The 19,741-nt window shown below is 46.0% G+C and overlaps 1 protein-coding gene across 1 annotated transcript in view; it reads right to left on the bottom strand.

Moving 5' to 3' along the window:
* Window positions 1–322: 322 nt before the first annotated feature.
* Window positions 323–19,741, bottom strand: part of FAM105B (family with sequence similarity 105, member B) — a 41,939-nt gene continuing 22,520 nt past the window's right edge. Inside the window, exons 3-7 of the mRNA XM_006895006.1 lie at window positions 16,584–16,678; window positions 13,016–13,159; window positions 4,985–5,110; window positions 3,293–3,562; window positions 323–517 (exon numbers count right to left, since the gene is read on the bottom strand). Of these exons, the coding sequence (XP_006895068.1) occupies window positions 323–517; window positions 3,293–3,562; window positions 4,985–5,110; window positions 13,016–13,159; window positions 16,584–16,678 (830 nt within the window). The remainder of the gene's footprint in view (window positions 518–3,292; window positions 3,563–4,984; window positions 5,111–13,015; window positions 13,160–16,583; window positions 16,679–19,741) is intronic.

The following is a 19,741-nucleotide window of genomic DNA, read 5'->3' as shown; positions in this document are numbered from 1 at the left end:
ACCACCTTACCAAAAGAATACTGTCTTTAAAAATTCCAAGTCAGTTTACCATTGGAGGGAGTTTGATTCAAGACACAAAGAACACTTTCCTCTCAGAGTTAGTCTCCGGTGAGGCAGAAGCATTTGCTTCCTGAAGACACACTAAGGCCCCATCGAGATAGTCTAGCGTGGCTTAAAGAGGCGCGAGAGCCGCAGGGACCATTCCAAAAGGAGATGAGGATTCTCACAGATCACCCTGAGAGACCCTACAAGTGAAGCCCCGGCCAAGGACATGCGTGTGTGCCTTCAGCCAGTCCGGTAGGCTGTCCTGGGTGCATGACCCTCACAGACTCGTCTCCTCACACACTCTGACAGGGACATTATAGTGCCGGTCATCCTCGGCGATAAGCGTCACCACTGGCCAGTCCTCTGGGGGATCGGTGGGGTAGATGGTGATGAACTCTTCGGTGTTGTACTTGGAGAGGCGGTAAACCTGGATGGTGTGGCGCACGGCGTAGGACAAGAGGAACATCTCCACCTGCAGAGAGAACAAGCCGTTACACTGAAGGACTCAAGCCACAGCAGCTGCCTTGGGTCAATTCTGACTCACAACCACCCAGGGGGTCAGAGGAGAGATGCCCTCCCATCAGCCAGAAATTCATGGTTAGCCATCTGCACCCCCCGGGACAACCTGGTGTACAGGAGGGCACAATGCCTGTCTCAGCCAACCAGGTAAATCACAGTGAGCGCGAACCCACACACCGCTTCCTTCCCTCGGTGTCCACTCCCAGAGCTGTCTGTACAGGCACCAGAAAAAAGCTGAGCATCAAGAACGGATTACATTCCTAACTCCACAAGCGGCCGAGCAGAAGCAGCAGCTGTCTAAACAGGAATTAATTAGAAAGCAGGGCTTTATGGGGGATGACTTGAGGAATAAAGTCTTAGCGATTTCTAACCCTTAAAAAAAAAAAGGAATGGATTATATCTCTAAGGAACTTAGAGACAGAATAGAAAAAGAACACTTATAACTCAATAGACTAACCAGTTTTTAAAAATTAATGAAGGACTTTAATAGGTATCTCTCCAGAGAAATTATACAAATGCCGCTTTATTAGTAGTTGTTGCCCTCAACACGAGGCACTGAGTCAATTCCACCTCACAGATCCTATGTTGTGCTTGGACCAAGGGAGGACTGCCCCACAGGGTTTTCCAGGAGCAGGTCACCTGATCTTTCCTCTTGAGGAGGCACTGCAGGGTTTGAACCACAGACTTTTCAGTTAGCAGGCACTTAACTACTAGCCTGAGTACCGAGTCAATTCTAATTCACAGCAACACTGTCAGAATAAAACTGCCAGAACGGTTTCCAAAGCTAGAATTGTATGGAAGCAAACTACCATATCTTCTCCTCTTGGAGTGATTGTAGGTCTGAACAACCTTTCAAGTAAGCAGTCAAGTGCTTAATCATTGTGCCACCATGGATCTTTCATTCTCATGAGTGAAACACAAATCAAAGTCAGAGTAAGATACCATTTCATAACCTCACACAATTGCTATAATGAAAAGATGGTTGACAAGTAGGGAGGGGTGACCAACAGCTGTCCATGAACTTAATTAAGTCTGTTCACAGGGTCGCCAAGTCATGGTCGACTCTACAGCATCTAACAACAATGGATGAAAGAAAACATTTTAGAATTTGGGAGAGGTGGGCTTACACGACCCTGTGAATGTATGGAATTGAACCTTTTATAATGGTCTAAAAAGAATTTTATCTTTGGGTGAAATTTATCTTAAAGATAGTAATAAGTGTTGGCAAGGACGTGGAGAAGCGGATGGACATAGACTTGTGGTGGGACTGTAAGATGGCACAGCTGCTGAGGGAAACGTGGGCGTCTCCTCAAAATGCTAAACCAGGAGCCGCCATGCTGTGGCACTGGTGCCATCAGGTCAGCACTGACTCGGAGCAGCACCACACGCAACACACGACACGACGCCAGGTCCTCACAACTGCTGCTGGGCTTGAACCCAGAAGGCAGCGAGCAGAGGCCCAGGGAAGTCTCCCTCGTCTACAGAACACACACGGCACCACCGACAGTGTGTGCCAGAAACATGGGCGTTCAACGTGCTGCTACTGAGGCTCTGGAAGAAAATGATGAGCCTGATTGTTTCTGTTCAAATCTTTGTTGGAACCAGCCCACAATGAACTTGCACATCTAGCTGAGTGGATTTCTAAGCAGATCTTAAAGGGCTCACATGGTTTCTCCTGGCCACTTAGAGAAATGAGGCGGCAGCGTGCGCCTGTAAAGGTGTACAGCACTGGTCACTATAGAGGGTATTTCTACTCTGTGCTACAGGGTGGTGTGGAGTCAGAGAGACTTCATGGGGTGACTTGGGGGTTTCTGTTTCTCTGACACATCAATGACACCGGTTAGTAAAGGTTGTGTCTTTAGTCTCTTTGGAGAGATAAAAGAACTTAAACAAGTAAGAGAAAGAAACAGAGACGGGAAAAGACAAGTGCCACCACATTAGCTGCAGATCAGCAAGGAGCTGAAACTGAGAACTCCCCTCGAGCTGATGGATACAGAAAGCCTTCCTCTAGAACAGAAGCAGAATTCAGACTGCTAGCCTCCTAAACAGGGAGCTCTGGGAGCCTCATCATAAGGAGTTGTGCTGGCAACCCAAAGGCACATGGTGCAAATCCCCCAGCTGCCCCATGGGAGAAAGATGGACAATCTCCTCCAGTGTGATTAAAGTGCCTCTGAAAACCCACCAGAAGGTCAGCTATGAGTCTGCTTCAACTAGACTGTACCCAAAAACAGGCTGCCTAAATGGTGAGAAAATAAATCTATTTGTTAAAGCCAATCACTTGTGTTAGTTCTGTTATAGCAGCGCTAGGTAACTGAAGACACCACCAAATATAGCCAGTTACCAAGATTAAACAAGACTGTGCAAGGGCCTTGCAGTCACCTGAAAAGGTGCCTCCTTCCCTTCCTGTCGGGTAGGGGGGACTTGGGAGCTTGCTCTCTAACAGACTGTGGTGTGCGTGAGGGTATGACATGCAGGCTGACGTCCTCACAGGCCCCGCAGTTCTTCTGTTCTCAGATGGCGCTCTCTGAGGGAAGCCAGCTGCCAGGGCACAAGGACTCTCAAGGAGTTCTATGGACAGACCAGCCGTGTGCTCTCCTGCCAACAGCAAACCGAAACCTCAAAAGACCCTGAGTCAGGCAATCCAGAGAAGTCATTCAGAATTCCTGGTCTGCAGGAACTGTCAGGTAATGTTTCAGGGGTAAAGTGTCTGCGTTTTGGGGTACCTTACCTGTTCAAGTCCACCAGTGTGTCCCACCTGGTTTAGGTGGTTCCTCAGCAACTGTCCAGGGTCACTGGATGTGTCACGGGCAAACAAGAGAACAGAAAAGAACGGGACGTCCTTTCCCTTCTCCTTGTCATCATAGAGTTCAATGGCTCTGTTCAGCATCAGGAACTTGACCGCTTCGTAGAGGCTGTACTCCTCCTCCTCATTGGTGAACAGTTCATCGCAGGCCACCTGCCTGGCTTCTGCAGTCCTCATTTCTGCCAAGCTTGTCCACTACAGCAAGAGAATCACACATTCATTAGAATTTTTGTTCTACAACATTCTGGTATACTTTCAAAATTTCAGAAAGCCTACACTGAAGAGAGACCTGTGGTGAAGCCAATGATTTTTAATTTTTTGTGACTTTTGAGAGAAACCATTACTGATCATTCCTAAAGCCTAACACTTACGCTAGCATCTCCTAGTCTCAATCATTAAGATTTTGAAAATACACCAGAACTATACTAAGAGAGTTCAAAGCTACACACCGAGGCTCACATATTCAAATTTATAGCTCAGAAAGAGAGTATTGTTTGGGCCAAATTCCTTACTCTCCTTTTCTCATTAATCTGAAACAAAATTACAATGCAGTAAGGAACAGTCCTGGGGACAGGGAATGGGATTTTCTACCCTGCAGACTCCCCAGGCAACGAGAACTAGGTATGGAGGAGCTCTGTCAGTGTGGGAGGCCTGTGTGTGAAGCTGTAGCTGTTAAAGTGACTACTCCCCATACGGGGCTTCCAGGAGCATCTACCACCCAAAACACAAGGCCCACACCCAAAAAGGATGGGTGAGGAAGATGAGGGGCTCTTCTGACCATCAGGTTACCAAAGTCAGCCCTCTAATCTCTGAAGAATATCCACGAGCTTCAAATGGACAAATCTGTTCAGGAAACTTGGACTTCTAGTTAAGAACAAGCAGAATGTTAGGTATTTAGTTAATACAGACCACTTTCGTGAAATGAACAATAAAACCCTACAAGTATATATGCTCTAAGTTAAAGTGAACGAGACTAAGAGATGCAAAAAAACGTCAATCCTGAGGAATTATTTCTCTCAAAACCTACCAAATATTAATAATCCAATACCGGCACCAGACAACTCACCCCAGGACTAGCTAAAAGCTAGAACATGCTTCCTACATCTCCAAGTATTCAGAAGGCCAACTTGGCTGTCAAGGGCACAGCTTCCAAGTCAGACGGCTTGGATGGGATCCACATCTCAATACTGAGGGGCCAGTAGCTTTTGTGGGGACGTGGACTCTGAGTCTTGGTCATCCGTGAAAAAATGGGATAACCATAGCAATTATCCTCAGCACTTGTGAGAAAGAAGTAACACAGGAAACACTTGGTACAGAGCTTCACGCAAAACCTCAAAGTTTTCAAGTCAGAACCGACTTGCAGCTGCCCCTCCAGCTAAGGCTTCCCTATTAGAAATTTAACTATTTCACTATATAATAGAATAATATGTACATCTCCATTAAGAATACAGGGTGCTGACAACTCCCCATTTTACCAAAGGACTCACGGGCAGAGTCAATGTTCATTTACAATGACCTGCCCAGAAAGCGGCTGAGTGGAGGCTGAGAACTGGCCCACTGGAGCTGTTAGGAGTCAGGGCTCTCACTATCAGAGACAGATGACGGTATGTGTCAAACCTTCTTCCTGAGCAGGGTAAGAGATTCCTTAATTCTATCAACCAGGTCCTCACACTTCCCATCGAATTTCAGTCCAAGTTTCCACTGCTTGATCCAGCTGTATTTGCTGATCAGTCTTTCTGGTAACTGAGACATGAAGAGACAAAGAGATTAAAAGCTTTGTTAACATTCCCAGGAGCCCACCACAGGATATAAGAGCTACGACACAGGGGTAGGAAGCTGGGAGGAGAAGGTAAGGGTGTGCACATACCTACAAATCCTACCACAACTAGCTCTGCCCTTCTCTCATCACACAGTGCTTGTAACAATGGCCTCAAGCATATGAGCAATCCTGATGATAGCGTAGGGTAGGGCAAGGTTCAGAGCTGAGGTTCACTAGGCCTCTTGACTCAACAACACCCAACAACAACGCCATGGGTCATCTGGTGTGGGAGGATCTAAATCTAGAACTGGTCGAGAGGGAAAGGCACCATCTGGCCTGCTGGACTCCGAGGACGTCAGAAGTGCCCACAGCCCTGTGAAAGGTCTCCTCCCAAGAGCCCCCGTGGTGCTGGGCTCATCGTCAGCCACCAGGCGGCCTGAAGCACAAGCCTAACGCCTGCTGGTCTCCCATTAGATTCATGACCTCGGAAGCCTGGTGGAGGGTCACTACGAACTAACTCAACGCCAGTGGGTTTAATGCTCACTGCAGAAGGGCACCTGGCAGGATCTGACAAAGTCCAGGGGAAAATAAAAACCAGCTCCCTTCCTGTCCAGACGACAAAATCTAGATTCTAATAAAAGGAAATCTACTTTACAAGGTCAAAAAAAGATCTTTCTGTCAAGTGACAAGGAATTTCACTATTCAGTGAAACACAACTGCATCTAGCTGAATTGCCTCCCCAAGAGAGTGGGACACAGAACACAACTAAGAGGCCAGAGTCCAGAGAGCTGTGGCCAGCCAGCCCACGGGAGGCCTGACCACTGAGCACCCTGCCCTGTCCCCCTACTCATCAACAGGATCTGGAGCGACACTCAAGTGGATCCATGACAGCCTGGGAACATTCGTCAAGCGTGTCTGGATGGATCGCGCAACCAGACTGGGCAGAGGCTGCAAACTTCCCTAGAAGTTCACCTCTAAGTGAAAAGATCGTTAAACAACAATGAAATCCTCTGACCTAAGCATTACAAAGGCCGCTCAGACGAGGCTCTGCTCAGTTCTCTGTGGCCCAAAACTCCAGCAGCCCTTCTACGAATAGTCCGTGCCGTGGGATATGCTTAAAATGCTTAAGCTAGAGCAACTGTGTGAAACTAAGAATTAATGTGATTCCATGTCTAAAAATTCAGTGCGGCAGAGGGACGCCACGAGCTCTCCCGTCACCACAGGAATAGCACACACATTCACGTGTGTTCTGCTCTGCTTGTGAAGGTGACAGGCAGACACAGCCAGTTGACAGCATCACGCACTCGGGCAGCATGTGGGCCGTTCCACAGCTAAATCATCGCCAGACCCTAACTCGCCCTCCAGTGGCAGCAGGTAGAATCACAGCTGGCACCGAGCCGTGGGCCAGGAAAGCACTGCTGGGCGTGGGCAGCGGCTGAGACCGGCTCTGGAGACCGGAGACCCTGACCATACACAGGACAACACTGAAGAGGTCACTTCCTCGCTGGGGTGACTACTTTAAATGCTGAGGTCCCAGAGAATGATCATAATTCGCCAGTGAAAAACCACCAATGAGCAGGAAAGAATGAGAAAATTTGAATTATTTCGAAAAACAAACAAACCCAACAATGAATGTGTCTTTAAATTCTCAGGAGTCAACACAGCCATTGTCGTTGAGCTGATTCACCCCTTGCCACCCTGTAAGGCGGAGAACAAATGCCTCAGACAGTTCCCAAGGATGAGGTTTTGAAGGAAACACTGTCCCATCGTTCTACTGCAGAGCGGCTGGTGGTGGGTTCAAACTGCTGACCAACACTTCAGCCACTGTGCCACGTGGCACAGAAACAGAGGAAGTCCTCATCTTCTCTCCTAAGCACAGTAAGACCAGATTTTTGTCAAAGTAAAGAAAATTTATGCAGGAAATAAGAACTTTCCAAAGGATATAGTTAATATTAGAGCAGCTGTTCAGTGTAGGTGGACCTGCACTTGGGACAGAATTCAAACAGGCTGCTTTCTCTGGCAAATGCTTCCAACTCCAAGTCACCACTGGGACTAAAGGGCGAATAAACAAGAAAACGTGTCATCTCTGAAGCCAATTCGACAATCAGCTCAGGAAGAGAGTCTATTCCACTCCAGGAAATTACCACCAAGGTCCAACCCAGTCAACACACAGGAAGAGCTAGTATGCTTGGAAATCCAGGACCCAGCCCCCCAGATCTCACCCCTCTCAGGGCCTGAGCAGCACACGGCTGAAGACCAGCCAGTCCACGCCATGTCTAAATTAGGAAGGTCAGATGTCCCGCCCACAGCCCAACAGACTCAGATCTGGAGCCGGGAGGAGGCTGGGAGAGGAGGCCCTGCTGATCTGTCAGGAGGGCCAGGGAGAAGCAAAGTCCCATCTCGCAGGGGAGAAGACCAAGGCCAGGAGCAGGGCAGCCCTAGAGGAGCCTGGGGTCTCTGAGCTCACATAAGAAAGTCTGGTCCATCTCGCTCTCCTGCTTCTTCTAATGTCCTGAAACCAACTGATGTTCTAGGAGAGCAGAGATGGCAAAGTCCAGAGTCCGCAGCTCTCAACCTGCACCACAGCTTCTCTGGGTTCATAAAACATTGTGATAAAAGGCATCAGCGCACCAGGGGTCAGAGACTTCAGCAGTGTGCGGCCTACAGGCCATGGGCTGGGGTTGGGTCTGGGTTCACAGACTTCTGAACAATTAGGTGCCCCAGTGTTGTTTGTCCCCAGAGTGGGAGTTAGGCAGAGTGGGGGACAGTGAACAAGCACCCCTTCAGAAGCTCTAATTAGTAATGCTGAAACTCAGTTCCCTCCACCCTGCCTGCTGAGAGCATTCCATGGTCCCAGACCTCATGGCCACATGCATACAGGACAACAGAGGAGTCTGTGAAACAGAGGAGTAGGCATCTCAGGAAAATCAAGAAACAAGGTAACTGGGGCAGATACACCTCCAGAAGGGTCACTGTGGGTCTGTAAGCTCCTTGGGTGCACTAATGGCTTGCCATCCACTAGTAACCTTTGGTTGACAGGTTGACCTACTGAATGGTGCCAAAGAAGCAAGTTCTGGCAAGATGTTTCCATCAAGATTACAGCCAAGAAAACCCTCTGCTGCACTTGTACTCTAACGCCTGTGGTCACCATGAGTCAGACTCAATGGCAATGGGTTTGGTGTGGGTTGACTGTGGGTGTTTGTAAAGCAAGTCTACCCTGTTTTTAACACAAGTCATTTACACCACCAGAAGCCGCAGCAGCAGGAGCAGGATTTTACTCATGGTGACGGTACACACAGGACTCCTGCTCACGAGGAAAGGGAAGCAGGAGAGGGGCGTCTTCTATCACACCAGACACCTCTAAGACTTGTTTTCTAACAGAATGATTCACACATGTATGCTGTTCACCTGCACCGTGTGTGTGTACATGTCTGGAGATGGTCAGTGTCTCCCCACCCACCACTGGGGTGCACTCCCAGCTCTGCAGGCCTTGCCCCTCCCGCCATCTCTTCTGCTCCCTTGGACCAGCCTCATCCTACTATGGACTTGATCATTCAATGAAACCCTTCTCAGAGGAGACTCTGCAAAGGAAGAGGAGGGTGGAGAAGCCACAGTGAGAACAGGACAGCATGGCATCAGGAGAGGGTCCAAGGCTGGGAGGGAAATGGTTCGACCCAGCATAACCCGATGAGCTCTGCCTGCTCCTTCCAGCCAGCACCTCAGTGTCAGTCTGTCCCCTGAGCAGCACTCTGAGTGATGCAACGAGACAAGTGCGCTCAGGAGGCGTGAAGTGCTGTTGCTGGGTGAGAATCAGTGTGCACTGACTCACAGCTGCTCCACATGCAAAACAGAACTGCCCAGTCCTGTGTCACCCTCGCAGGATGGATGAGGCCCACTGCCGTCAACCTTGCTCCTTGAGGGTCTTCCTTACTTTTCAGACCCTCTTCTTTCTTAAGCATGAGGTTCTTCTCCAGGGCCTGGTCTCTCCTGATGTTGTTGTTATTGTTAAGTGCCATCGAGTCACAGGCGACTCATAGTGACCCTATGAAGGAGAGTCCTCAACGCTTGGGTGCCTTTCATCCTCTCTCCAGGTTCACAGGGTTTCCGGAGGCAAGCTATTATGGAAGTGGATGCCACTCCTGCTTCTAAGTCTGTCCTGATAACATGCCCTAAATATGTGAGACAAAAATCTCATCATCCTTTCTGGCTGCAGTCTTTTCGATACAAATTGTTCAATCTTCTAGAAGCCCATGGTATACTCAATATTGTCAAAATCCTCATTGAAAGTGATCCAATCTTTTGTCTTCCTTACTCACTGACCAGCTTTCACAAGCATATGAAACCCCCACAGCGTGCGTCGGGTCGACCGTAGTCCTCAAAGGGCCGGCTTAGCTTTCCAGCACTATGACGAGGCCTTCTGCCCTCCATCTGCCCAATGCTCTGTGCTGCTTGCTCTTCTGACTGTTGCTACCACGGACACTAACTGTGGATTCAAACAAATCGTAATCTTTTCTCCATTGATCATTTTCTCGTTTACCGGTCTAGTTTTGAGAACTTCTGTTTTATGTTGAGATATAACCCATTCTGAACACTGTGGCTTTTGAGTTTCATCAGTAAGTGTTTCAAGTTCTCCTTGCTTTCTGCAAGCATTACATAGGTAGTTAGTCTTCCCTAATGAACTGTTAATGGTGAACTGTGGGAGCTGGAAAAGACGACAAAGGAACGAGTCTCCTTCAGCTGGCACGTAGAAGGACCCAAGTTTCATAATCTTTAATACAAAACCAACAGGCAGGTATGAAATGTTCTTCTCTACTTCTTGACTTTCAATAAAGATTAGTGACAAAAAAATACCACTGTGACCAACTCATTAAACTGTGCCTTCAAAAGAAAGAAAAATTTGTTAACTAATACCTCTCAAGAGTACTGAAGAGCAATGATGTCAGGCTGGAGATTAACGTGCACCTGATCCAGGCTATAGTCTTTGCAATTACGTGCTATGCATCGGAGAGTTGAATAGTGAATTGGGATGACAGAAAGAGAATTGATGCCTTTCAGCTGTGGTGTTGGAGAAGTGCTGAACATACCATGGACTGCTAGAAGAACAAACAGGTTTGTCCTGGAGAGTGTGAAGCCAGAATGTTCCCTGGAGTCAAGGACTCTGTAACTTTGTCTGACATACTCTGGGCATGTTGCAAGGAGGGACTGGTCCTTGGAGAGGGACATCATGTTTGGCAGAGTGGAGGGACGGTGCAGGAGAGGAAGACCCTCGATGAGATGGATCGATTCTGTGACTGGAGTAGTGGGAATGAGTGTGTTTGAGAAAGCGAGGTTGGCACAGGATAGAACAGCATTTAGAGCTCTTGTATCTATAGGGTCACTATGAGTCACAAACGACTCGATGGCACATAACAACAACAACTAATACACCGAGGGGAAAAAAGAAAATGAAAAAGATACTTGAGAAATTAAAAATTACTTTCATACCAGTCAAAACAAGTAATGCACTTCAGAGGCCCACAGCTCCTGCATATAATACACTCTAATACCAACCAAAACTAGAGGCTGTTGTTAGATGTTCTCAAGCAGGGGGTCCAAAGTACCACAGAACAAAATGTGTCCGCTGTCAGTGAAACAGAAGACATTGCTTTACTTCTACAGGAAGTGCTTGATGCTTCTGGAAAAGTATGAAAATGCAAATTCATGGTATCAAGTAAGCTTATACATGTAAACAGCTCCTTAAAGTAAAGGCTCGAAAGGGAAACTGTGCCTCACACTGAGGAAGATTTCATGTCGCAGTCTATAAATTATCTAGTACAAAAGGTAAAACAAGAGAGCCATCACTCAGTGCTGGATTCCCAGCGCAGTCCACTGTCCACATGCATCACTCTGTCAGCTGACCAATGACGCTGAAATGCTTTACTGCTGACAAGTACTGTGATAGGCAAAAGAACAGGAGCCAAGCATTTCGATAACTTACCTTCACGGGTTTTGTTTAAAAGTAAGCTGATCCTAAAAAGTCACTTAAGACAGCATTCATGATCACGTAAAAGAAAGTGTCTTCCCTCATGTACTTTTAACTTGTTAGTTAAATTTGTGTCTTCTAGGCTACAACAGTTCCATGATACATCTTCAAAGATATGAACATATATGGCTAAGCACAACTAATAACAGTGCATCTAAATTCCAAAATCAATCTCCACAATAGTTTATGTGTTTCCTATTGCCAAAGGGGCCCTTTAGAGTAGGGAGAGATCTTCACCTTTAAAACCTACAGCGTCCCTTTTCAGCAGGAAATAGCTAAGAGAATATGCCGTCCCCTCTTCCTTATGTATCAGGGTGAAGTCTCTCTCAGGGAGGAGTGATAGGGAATGGCAAAGGACACACTAACAAAGGAGATTAATCAAAACTGGCTTTGACAAGCACTGTGACAATGGGACCATTAAAACAGACTCTCAAGGAATATTCAACCTGAATCCTTCTGATTATACGGAGATTTTTGAAAGTATTTGAGTTTATTATGTTTGTTTTATTTGTGTATAAAGGATGCTCATCTAGATGATAACATAATTATGATAAAAACAAAAGGTGGAAATATGGGAAGCCAATACTAAATATTTGTAATAAACTGAATGCTATTTAAAAAAAATATTTAAAAAAAAAAAAGAAAGTGTCTTCCACAGACAAGGTATGGATGGATGGTTTATTTGCTAATTTCACAATGGTTTATAAGATGGATAATCCAAACATGGATGGTATCCATCCAAACAGATGGTTTCCTTCCCCCTTGATGCTGGTTTTGCCCTCTGGAGCTGTGGAATCTCTTGTCCACTTCCCAGACCTCAAACGTCTTATCCAGTAGTGGCTTCCCCTAGAAATCATCTCTTCTCCAGGTGACTACTCCCTGCTTGCTCCTTTAATATTCCCAAGAAGAGAAGAATCATGGGTGTTAGGAGGCCATGCTCCTCCTGATACCCACCTGCAGGTGAAGACTCAACACAAGGCAGACAGCTGAGCTCAGTCCTTGAAACAGACCCTGGTCAGTGCTAGCCACGCAGGGGCTGCTGCACCCCTGTGCTGTTCCCGTCAGTGCAACATCGTGTCACCTCTGCCGGACATCACACCCCATGTGGGCTCACACTGGGCTTGCAGTTCATCAAAGACCTCAGGTCTTTTTGTCTCTCAAACTGCTGTTAAGGCAGGCTCCCCCTTAAGTAGGGATAACGAATTTTCTTCCAATGAGTGTCATACTGTCAGTTCTACCAGACTCTTTTGGAACTGTCTATCCAGAGCATTGTGTCCTGGCCTGATCCTTGTCATGGACACACTGATGTACAGCTTCCCAGTCACAATTAAGTCTTGCATCAGGACATGAACAAGAGCCAGGCCTGGGGTACATTTCCTGACTCAACCCCCCTAAGAAAGCATTTCTCTCTTCCAGGGTGGCTGCTCAGTCCCTGACAAGGTCAGTCTTGCTAACACAGTAGAGCAGGTTCTACTTATTTCTCGAATAAATAAAAGATGTGTTTTCTAAAATCTCAGTTTCTAAACCCTAAAGCCCTCAGGTTCTTTAACTATAGAATGGACGTTAACACCAACACTTAAGCTAAACTCTTACAAAGCATGGACACAAACTGAACATTGTTCTCTAGTTCAGCTGAATGGCTTCAATCTGTTTGACCCTTTATGTTACCTGGGAAATACCCATTATCCTTGGCCCATGTTCTCTGAAATCACCCCTGCCACCACCGCAGAGGACACCCACAAACTGACATCATACCCCAGGCAGCACCAGCTAGCAGCAGGGTAGAAGAGGAAGTCTCCCCACAAGGAGGCTACGTGTGACACTGCGGACTCAAACCTGCAGACTCAAACCTTCGATGGCAGCGTACCAGCATGAGCTCTGGGTCCTGAAGCCAGGGTGGCAGCGCCGCCGGCTGGCTCATAGCCTGGAACAGCGTGGCCCTCAGCGCACAGTAATTGTCTCCACGAACACGCCTGATGGACGTGAACTTCTGAGAAACTTCCTCGTAGCCCTGAATGAAAAGATCAGAGAATTCAGAGTGGGTCATGACAGACATCAGACAGCAGGAAGAACTTTAATCGTGTGTGTGTGTGTGTGTGTGTGTGTGTGTGTGTGTGTGTGCTGGGGAGAGGCAGGGAAACAGTCCCAATGGAAAGAAGAATGGTTGAATCCTTCCTATGGGACATTCCAACCTCTTTTTTCCTTAATCAAAAGAAGTTACTGAATGAGAATATTGTATAAAATACCGCATGCGCAGCACATGCTATAAGCTAGACACAGAAATATACCAAGTACTGTTAAACATATGTGCCACCCCAAAGGTGGAATTAGAAGTCCCCTTCTAAGCAACTGCTGTAATACTCATTTATTATAGCTAATACTCTGAAAGCCATATTCTGTGTTCAGAGACAGAATTTTTAGTGGACAGAAAGGCTCAGAAAAACACCCTAAGTGTCATTAAAAATACACATAAATAAATTTCCAAGTTTATTTAGTTATATAAAGAGCCAAATGCCAGGAACCAAACTCCGATATACTAGGAAGTATACAGATTATTCTGTTTTAAAAAACTGTTAAAGGATTGAGTATCATTTGCACTCAGCCTCGAAGTGAAAATGAGGAAATGAGAATGTCCAGTGGCATAGTCAGTCACTCAAAGGCAGCCCTCCAGCTACACAACTCTGGCAAGTATGCAGAAAGGGCTAGACAACTCCGACAAGTACACGCACAAGGGGGTCCATTACTACCTAACTTGGGAGGGGCTGGAGAGCATTATGCTAAGGGAACTAACTTAGTCTCACAAAGACAAATACTGTAGAAGACCATTAATGTGGAATGAGAATGAGGACCCAAGGTGGGGAGTGGGGAGCAGAGTTGTGAGGAAGGGCGGGGTGGTGGTGGTGGGACTTAATCACAGGGTCGCACAATCTGTTGAGTGTAGGGTGGAGCTCCCCATTAAAACAAGCTTGGAAGGAGGAGTGGCACCCACTTCCATAACAGCTTGCCTCCGGAAACCCTATGAACCTGGAGAGAGGATGAAAGGCACCCAAGCATCAAGGACTCTCCTTCCTATAACAACAGGGAGGGTTGGGTAAAAGATGGGGGAAAGATCCGGTGTGAAAAACAGTGTATATGAACTTTGTAAGTAAAGCAATAAAAAAAAAAAAGATGGAGGGGAAAGGGAGGATAAAGGGAAGCTACAGGATTGGTACCCACGGGACCCAGGCACTCAGATGACCCTGCTTCTCCAGCCTGACCGGTTCAGACTCTGATCAGAGTCCGAATCAGAGACTGATGCTTGCCATGAGTAGCAGAGTAAGGGCTCTTTATGCATTTCCTTCCAATAGTATTTAGAGACAGCACTTTCAGTCAGTATGATTTTATTTAGTATCTTATATGTCAACCACTGTAGCAGATGAGAGTCCATCATATGCACACTGTGCATGTCTTCCCTGTGGTGGACCCTGTCCCGTCCCTCGGGAGTCCTCAGGATGGCACCTTCCCAACAGCACCCTTACACATGCCACTGCCAAAGAGAAGTGAGCTTTGTAAACGAAATGTAGCTTTATACACTCACTTCCAAATGAGTGCCAAAATAAAGTGTGTGCATGTGGACAACTGAGGACTGCCACAGACTGAGACCTCACTGTCACGGGGCAGTAAGCTCTGGGAGAGGCTGCCGATGGCACTTTCCTAACTGACCTGCAGGGAGGATTTGGTCACTAAGACAGTCTACTTGCAGGTTCCAATCATTTCCTGGAGCAAAACCCACAGAGGAATGTCTCTAGCATGAGCTCCTGAATGTGAATATTTCAAATGGCTGAATAAGTATCTTCAGTTACAGTCTCCAAGACATCAACTGTAAGTGGCAAACCTCGAAAAAGACTAAGGTCTGTTAGAAAGGCTAAGTAGAATCAATCACATGTCAATGACAAGTGTTTCCAGGGGAGCCCAGAAGAGTTTAGATACCTCACTTCCTGGTTATTTACAACTGGGCAAAAGCAGGACATCTGAAAGAATGGTTGATTAGTTATTCAGGAAGTGGCCACACTAAGGTAAAAAACTCTTAACTTCTGCAGGTAAGGTTACTTTTCTATTGGGATGATATAAATTAAGAGTTAAAGTTTCACTGTTAAGTGCCATAACAACTCATAGTGACCATATGAATCTACCATGTACCATCTTCACAATCACCAATATACTCAGTCCATTGTCAGAGTCACATCTTGCATGTCTCACAATGAATATAACAGTTAAGCAGGTTAAGAAAAAGTAAAAAGTCAAACAGTACCAATTTCACACAGTTCTATTTGACAATTAGCAGTTGTGTACACAGGACATGTTTTGCAGGCAGAACCAACAGGGTTTGCAGTTCAATTGGCTTTGGGAGGATCAAAGCATTTGACTGAAGGATCAAACACTTTCTTCTTCAGTTCAGTCACAGTTGTCTGCAGCAGGACAGAAAGGGCAATTCCAAGGGCACTCTAAATGAGGGTGGCAGTTTCCAATGTCTCTGAACAGAGGATTCAGAAGGGGACAGACTCCCCAGGACTGGAGGACCAAAACCAATCCCAGCAGGTAGTGAGTAGACCCAGAAATCCCAGAACAGCAGATTTCCCCAAGGCAATGTATCTTGATTTGGGTATAGATTGTAGATCCAAATAAAATGAAATTGCAGACAACTTCAATTTTTCTCCATCTGCCTATTCTCAATGACTTTTAAATTGTGTTGCTGAAGAGTACTAAATGTAACATGGACTGCAAAGGATAAACAAATCTATCTTAAAGGAAGTGCAACTAGAGAGTTCCTTAGAGGAAAGGCTGATGAAACTTACCTCACTCACTTTGGGTGTATTTTCAGGAGGAACTAGTTTTTGGAGAAGATCTTATGCTAGGAAAGGTAGAGAGGGCCAGTGACTCAACTAAGTGGACTGACAGGGAGCCAGAGCATATCAGAGAGCATGAGGATGTCTCAGGATAGGCCAAGGTTCAGATCCACTGCTCACAGGATTGTCACGTGTCAGCTGACTAGATGGCACCTAACATCACCACGTGCTATATACAACATACAATGTTATAGCAGGTAATTTGCTCATATTAGCATGTTCATTTGCAATGTTCCAAGACTGGACGTATCAAGTGGCAGACAGTAAAAAGCAGTAGTAACAGCCAAAATGGTCCATACTCATCTTACATCAGAAATGACTTGGAGTGGAGTCATGAGAACGGAAGAAGCCCTCCCTAAGTCAGGGATGATTTGCACTGTGACTCTAAGTGAGTCGCTTATCTATCTTTGAGGTCTGTTTCCTCATGTCTAAACTTAGAACACCAATACACATGTAGTCTAATAGCAGCTGTCACAGCTAACTTCCACAAATATGAGAGGACGCACTGAAGACTTAAAGACTTCTCACATCTGTACAGATCTGCCCTACCTTTTTCATGCATGTTGCTTTTTGTGTATTTCCCCTCCATTCTTTTTTGCAGTAGTCCATGATATCCATTTCAGGAGCCACACTTAATCTGGGTTCTGTTAAGGATAAAGAAACACAATAAGGATAGAAACAAAAAATTTTCCAAAACCCAGGAAAACATGAAGCCTATCAATATCCTAATTACTGGTTGACAGTATGATCAGTATCAGTATAATACATGACTTGAGGCTCATTCTTTGCACCACACTTTCAAGAAAGTCCAGTATCCCACGGCTTCCGACACCCAGGGCCAGTCCATCACCTCTCTCCCAGATAACCCCAAAGGAGCCTCCCGTGTCACCCCACCCTGCAGACCCCCACCACGTGGTAGGAGGGCCATCTATTTCCAACCTAAGTCAGCTGATCTCCACCATTCCAGAGTTCAGGGAGCTCCAGGGGCTTTCCATGGCATGCACTGAGATCGTGTCCTCATCTACAAGGCATGGCTGGTGGCCCCCTCAGAGCCCTGCTGGCCTCAGCTCCCTCTACCCTGACGCTGCACTAGTTTCACCTGGACACGCCCCCGGCCTCATCCCCCACGCAGGGCTGCTCTCTCACTCTGCTCAAATGTTCCCGGAGCCCTCCAGCGTGCCATCAAATACACACCCACACCCACACCTCTGCACTCTACTTCCCCGGCAATGGTTTGCTTTCTTCTTAGTGCTTATTAATACCTGGCATGTTTATTTTATTACCTCCTATCAAACACACACACACACACACACACACACACACACAGAGCGCACAGGGTTTGTTTCATTTCTGGGCTGCGTTCTCAGTACTGACACACACGTGGATGAGTACTTTTTCTTAAATAAAAAACGCAATAATGTATTAGAAAATACATTTAATAATTTGTATATCCATTACATCATAAGACTTAACAAGGTTGATATTTCGTTGTCTGTTGATTTTATACCCTGCCCTGTCCCCAGGTGGCTCTAAGCTGTTAATGATAAACCTGAAACTGACAGCACTCTGTTCTAGTTGAACCAGAGATCTTATCTGTCTTAAATAAAATCCTTAGAAGTTACGAACATTTCTCATCAGACAAATGATATAGGAAGTGTGGCCATTAAGATGTTCTGTTTGGAGTTTATTTTGTGATCCACACATTTGTTTTGGAAGAGAGGCACATTCTCAAGCTTATCCTGACGACTTTCTTCTCAAATAACTGATGGTATACGATGCTGCTGCTGTTAACTGTGTGTCATCATGTCGGAACCAGCCCACAGCTGACCCTCCGGCAGGTTTTCTGAGGTAGTTACCCACATGGGAGGACACTGCTCATCCTTCTCCCGCAAGAAGTGACTATTTTTAAAAAAACCTCATTGTGAATAATTTTCCTTTTTATAATTTGTTACTGTGATTTTAACGAAAGTTTACAGACAACTTGGATTTCCATTCATTCATTGTTGCATATTTTCCTTCCCACACCCCTCCCCAGGTATGCTTTTTTCTTAAAAAAAAAAAAAAATAATAATATTCATTCATTGTTATACCATTACCTCCCTCCCTCCCACCCCTGCCTACTTTGCTATGCACCTCTTATTTTGGACTTCTGTCATGCAAATAATGCCTAACCATATATTCAAAGGCAAACAAACCTTTTTGAGAAAAGGGAAAATAATATATGTGTAACATGTGTCGAGATTAGTGTCAAACCAATTTCAGGTATAATAATACAGAGAGCTCATATATATTCTTGTTACATAGCCAATTCTCAAAGTCAACTGTTAAATTCAAGAACTGTTTTTGGAGTGGAGAGCTCTGATGGTGTGTCCATAGAGTGCGGCACACTGCTAATTCAAAGGCAGTACCTTTCCTGAGGTTCAACTTCACCAATGGCCCAGGAGGAGAAAGACAGACAATTTCTTCTTGTGTGATTCTGCTGGAGGATCATCTCAACAGCAGTGACAGTTCTCTTTAGTGGAGGGCAGTGTGGTCCCCTATCCGCCTTTCCACTCATTTGCTCACCACACTCAAGGAAGTGTCAATATCTAGAGGCCTGGACTTTTGTTACCACATTCCTCTACCTGACAAGTCAAGAACCTCTCGCCACTCCCTCCAGCCCAGCAAACGCCTCCCACTTCCTGCCCCCTTTTGCTGGCAGTTCTCATTCTGATCCACAGCAAGCTGAGACCTGGGCCCTGGGCAGGGCAAGGCAGGTGGTCCCGTCTTCTCACAGGGGTTACAGGCCAGTGCTGGGAGCCCTGTCTGGGACAATAAGGACTGAGAACAGGGACATGCACATACCTGTTACCAAAACAGAACCTGAATATGTATGACCACAATCTGGCACAAGAAGTGTATTGTAGAGTGTGATAAGGTGGAGTGGAGGAAGAATCTGGAACAAGAGGTGCATTGTAGGGTGGGATGGGGTAGAGTGGAGGAAGAAAATGTTCAATAATGCAAAAAAAAAATTATATATAAAAACCCCAACAGAACCTGAAGGCCCAGGCAGCTACCATTCTTGGGAGGACTCCAACAGCTGTGTTCTAAAGCAGGAGCTGGACATGCAGGAGAAGGCAACACCTGACCACACGCAGTTTTCAGTCCACAAGAGTTCCTCTTTCTATTTCATTCCAAATACACAGACTCTGACTGCTGTTTCTAGAAAAGAACACTTATCATGCATGTTCTATACCCCTCCCCAACCTCAAAAAAGATGCTAAAACCAAAGTGCTTCTCAGCAGGATGTGTGGAGCCCTGGTGGCAAAGTGCATTATGTATGGGGTTACTGACTGCCAGGCCAGCAGTTCAAGTACACCACCTGTAGTATTATGGGAGAAAGATGGGTAGTCTTTTTCCCATAAACCTTTGCTATGAACTGGAACAAACTCAACCACAGTGAGCTTGAGCAAGAGGTGAAATAATCAAAAGGCTGGGTTGTTAATTACTATATACAGGTAAATGCAAGGACTCAGGCCCTCAAAGATGAGAGTTAAATTAAACTTCTTTTTATAGAAAGCTGGAGCATTTTGGGGGTGCTCAGGGCAGAGATGGGCAAACTTGTTCTATAACGGGCCAGAAAATTAAATAAAAAAAATCGGTTTTGAAAGAACATAAGATCTCTTCCACGCTGCAGCAAGAAAGCAGTCATAGATAACATATATATA

Source organism: Elephantulus edwardii, unplaced genomic scaffold (assembly GCF_000299155.1).
Source record: "Elephantulus edwardii isolate Elephantulus edwardi_28Jun2011 unplaced genomic scaffold, EleEdw1.0 scaffold00153, whole genome shotgun sequence".
Taxonomy (NCBI): Eukaryota; Metazoa; Chordata; class Mammalia; order Macroscelidea; family Macroscelididae; genus Elephantulus; species Elephantulus edwardii.
The sequence above is the reverse complement of the archived record's forward strand: the minus strand, read 5'-3'. Positions and strand labels throughout refer to the sequence as shown.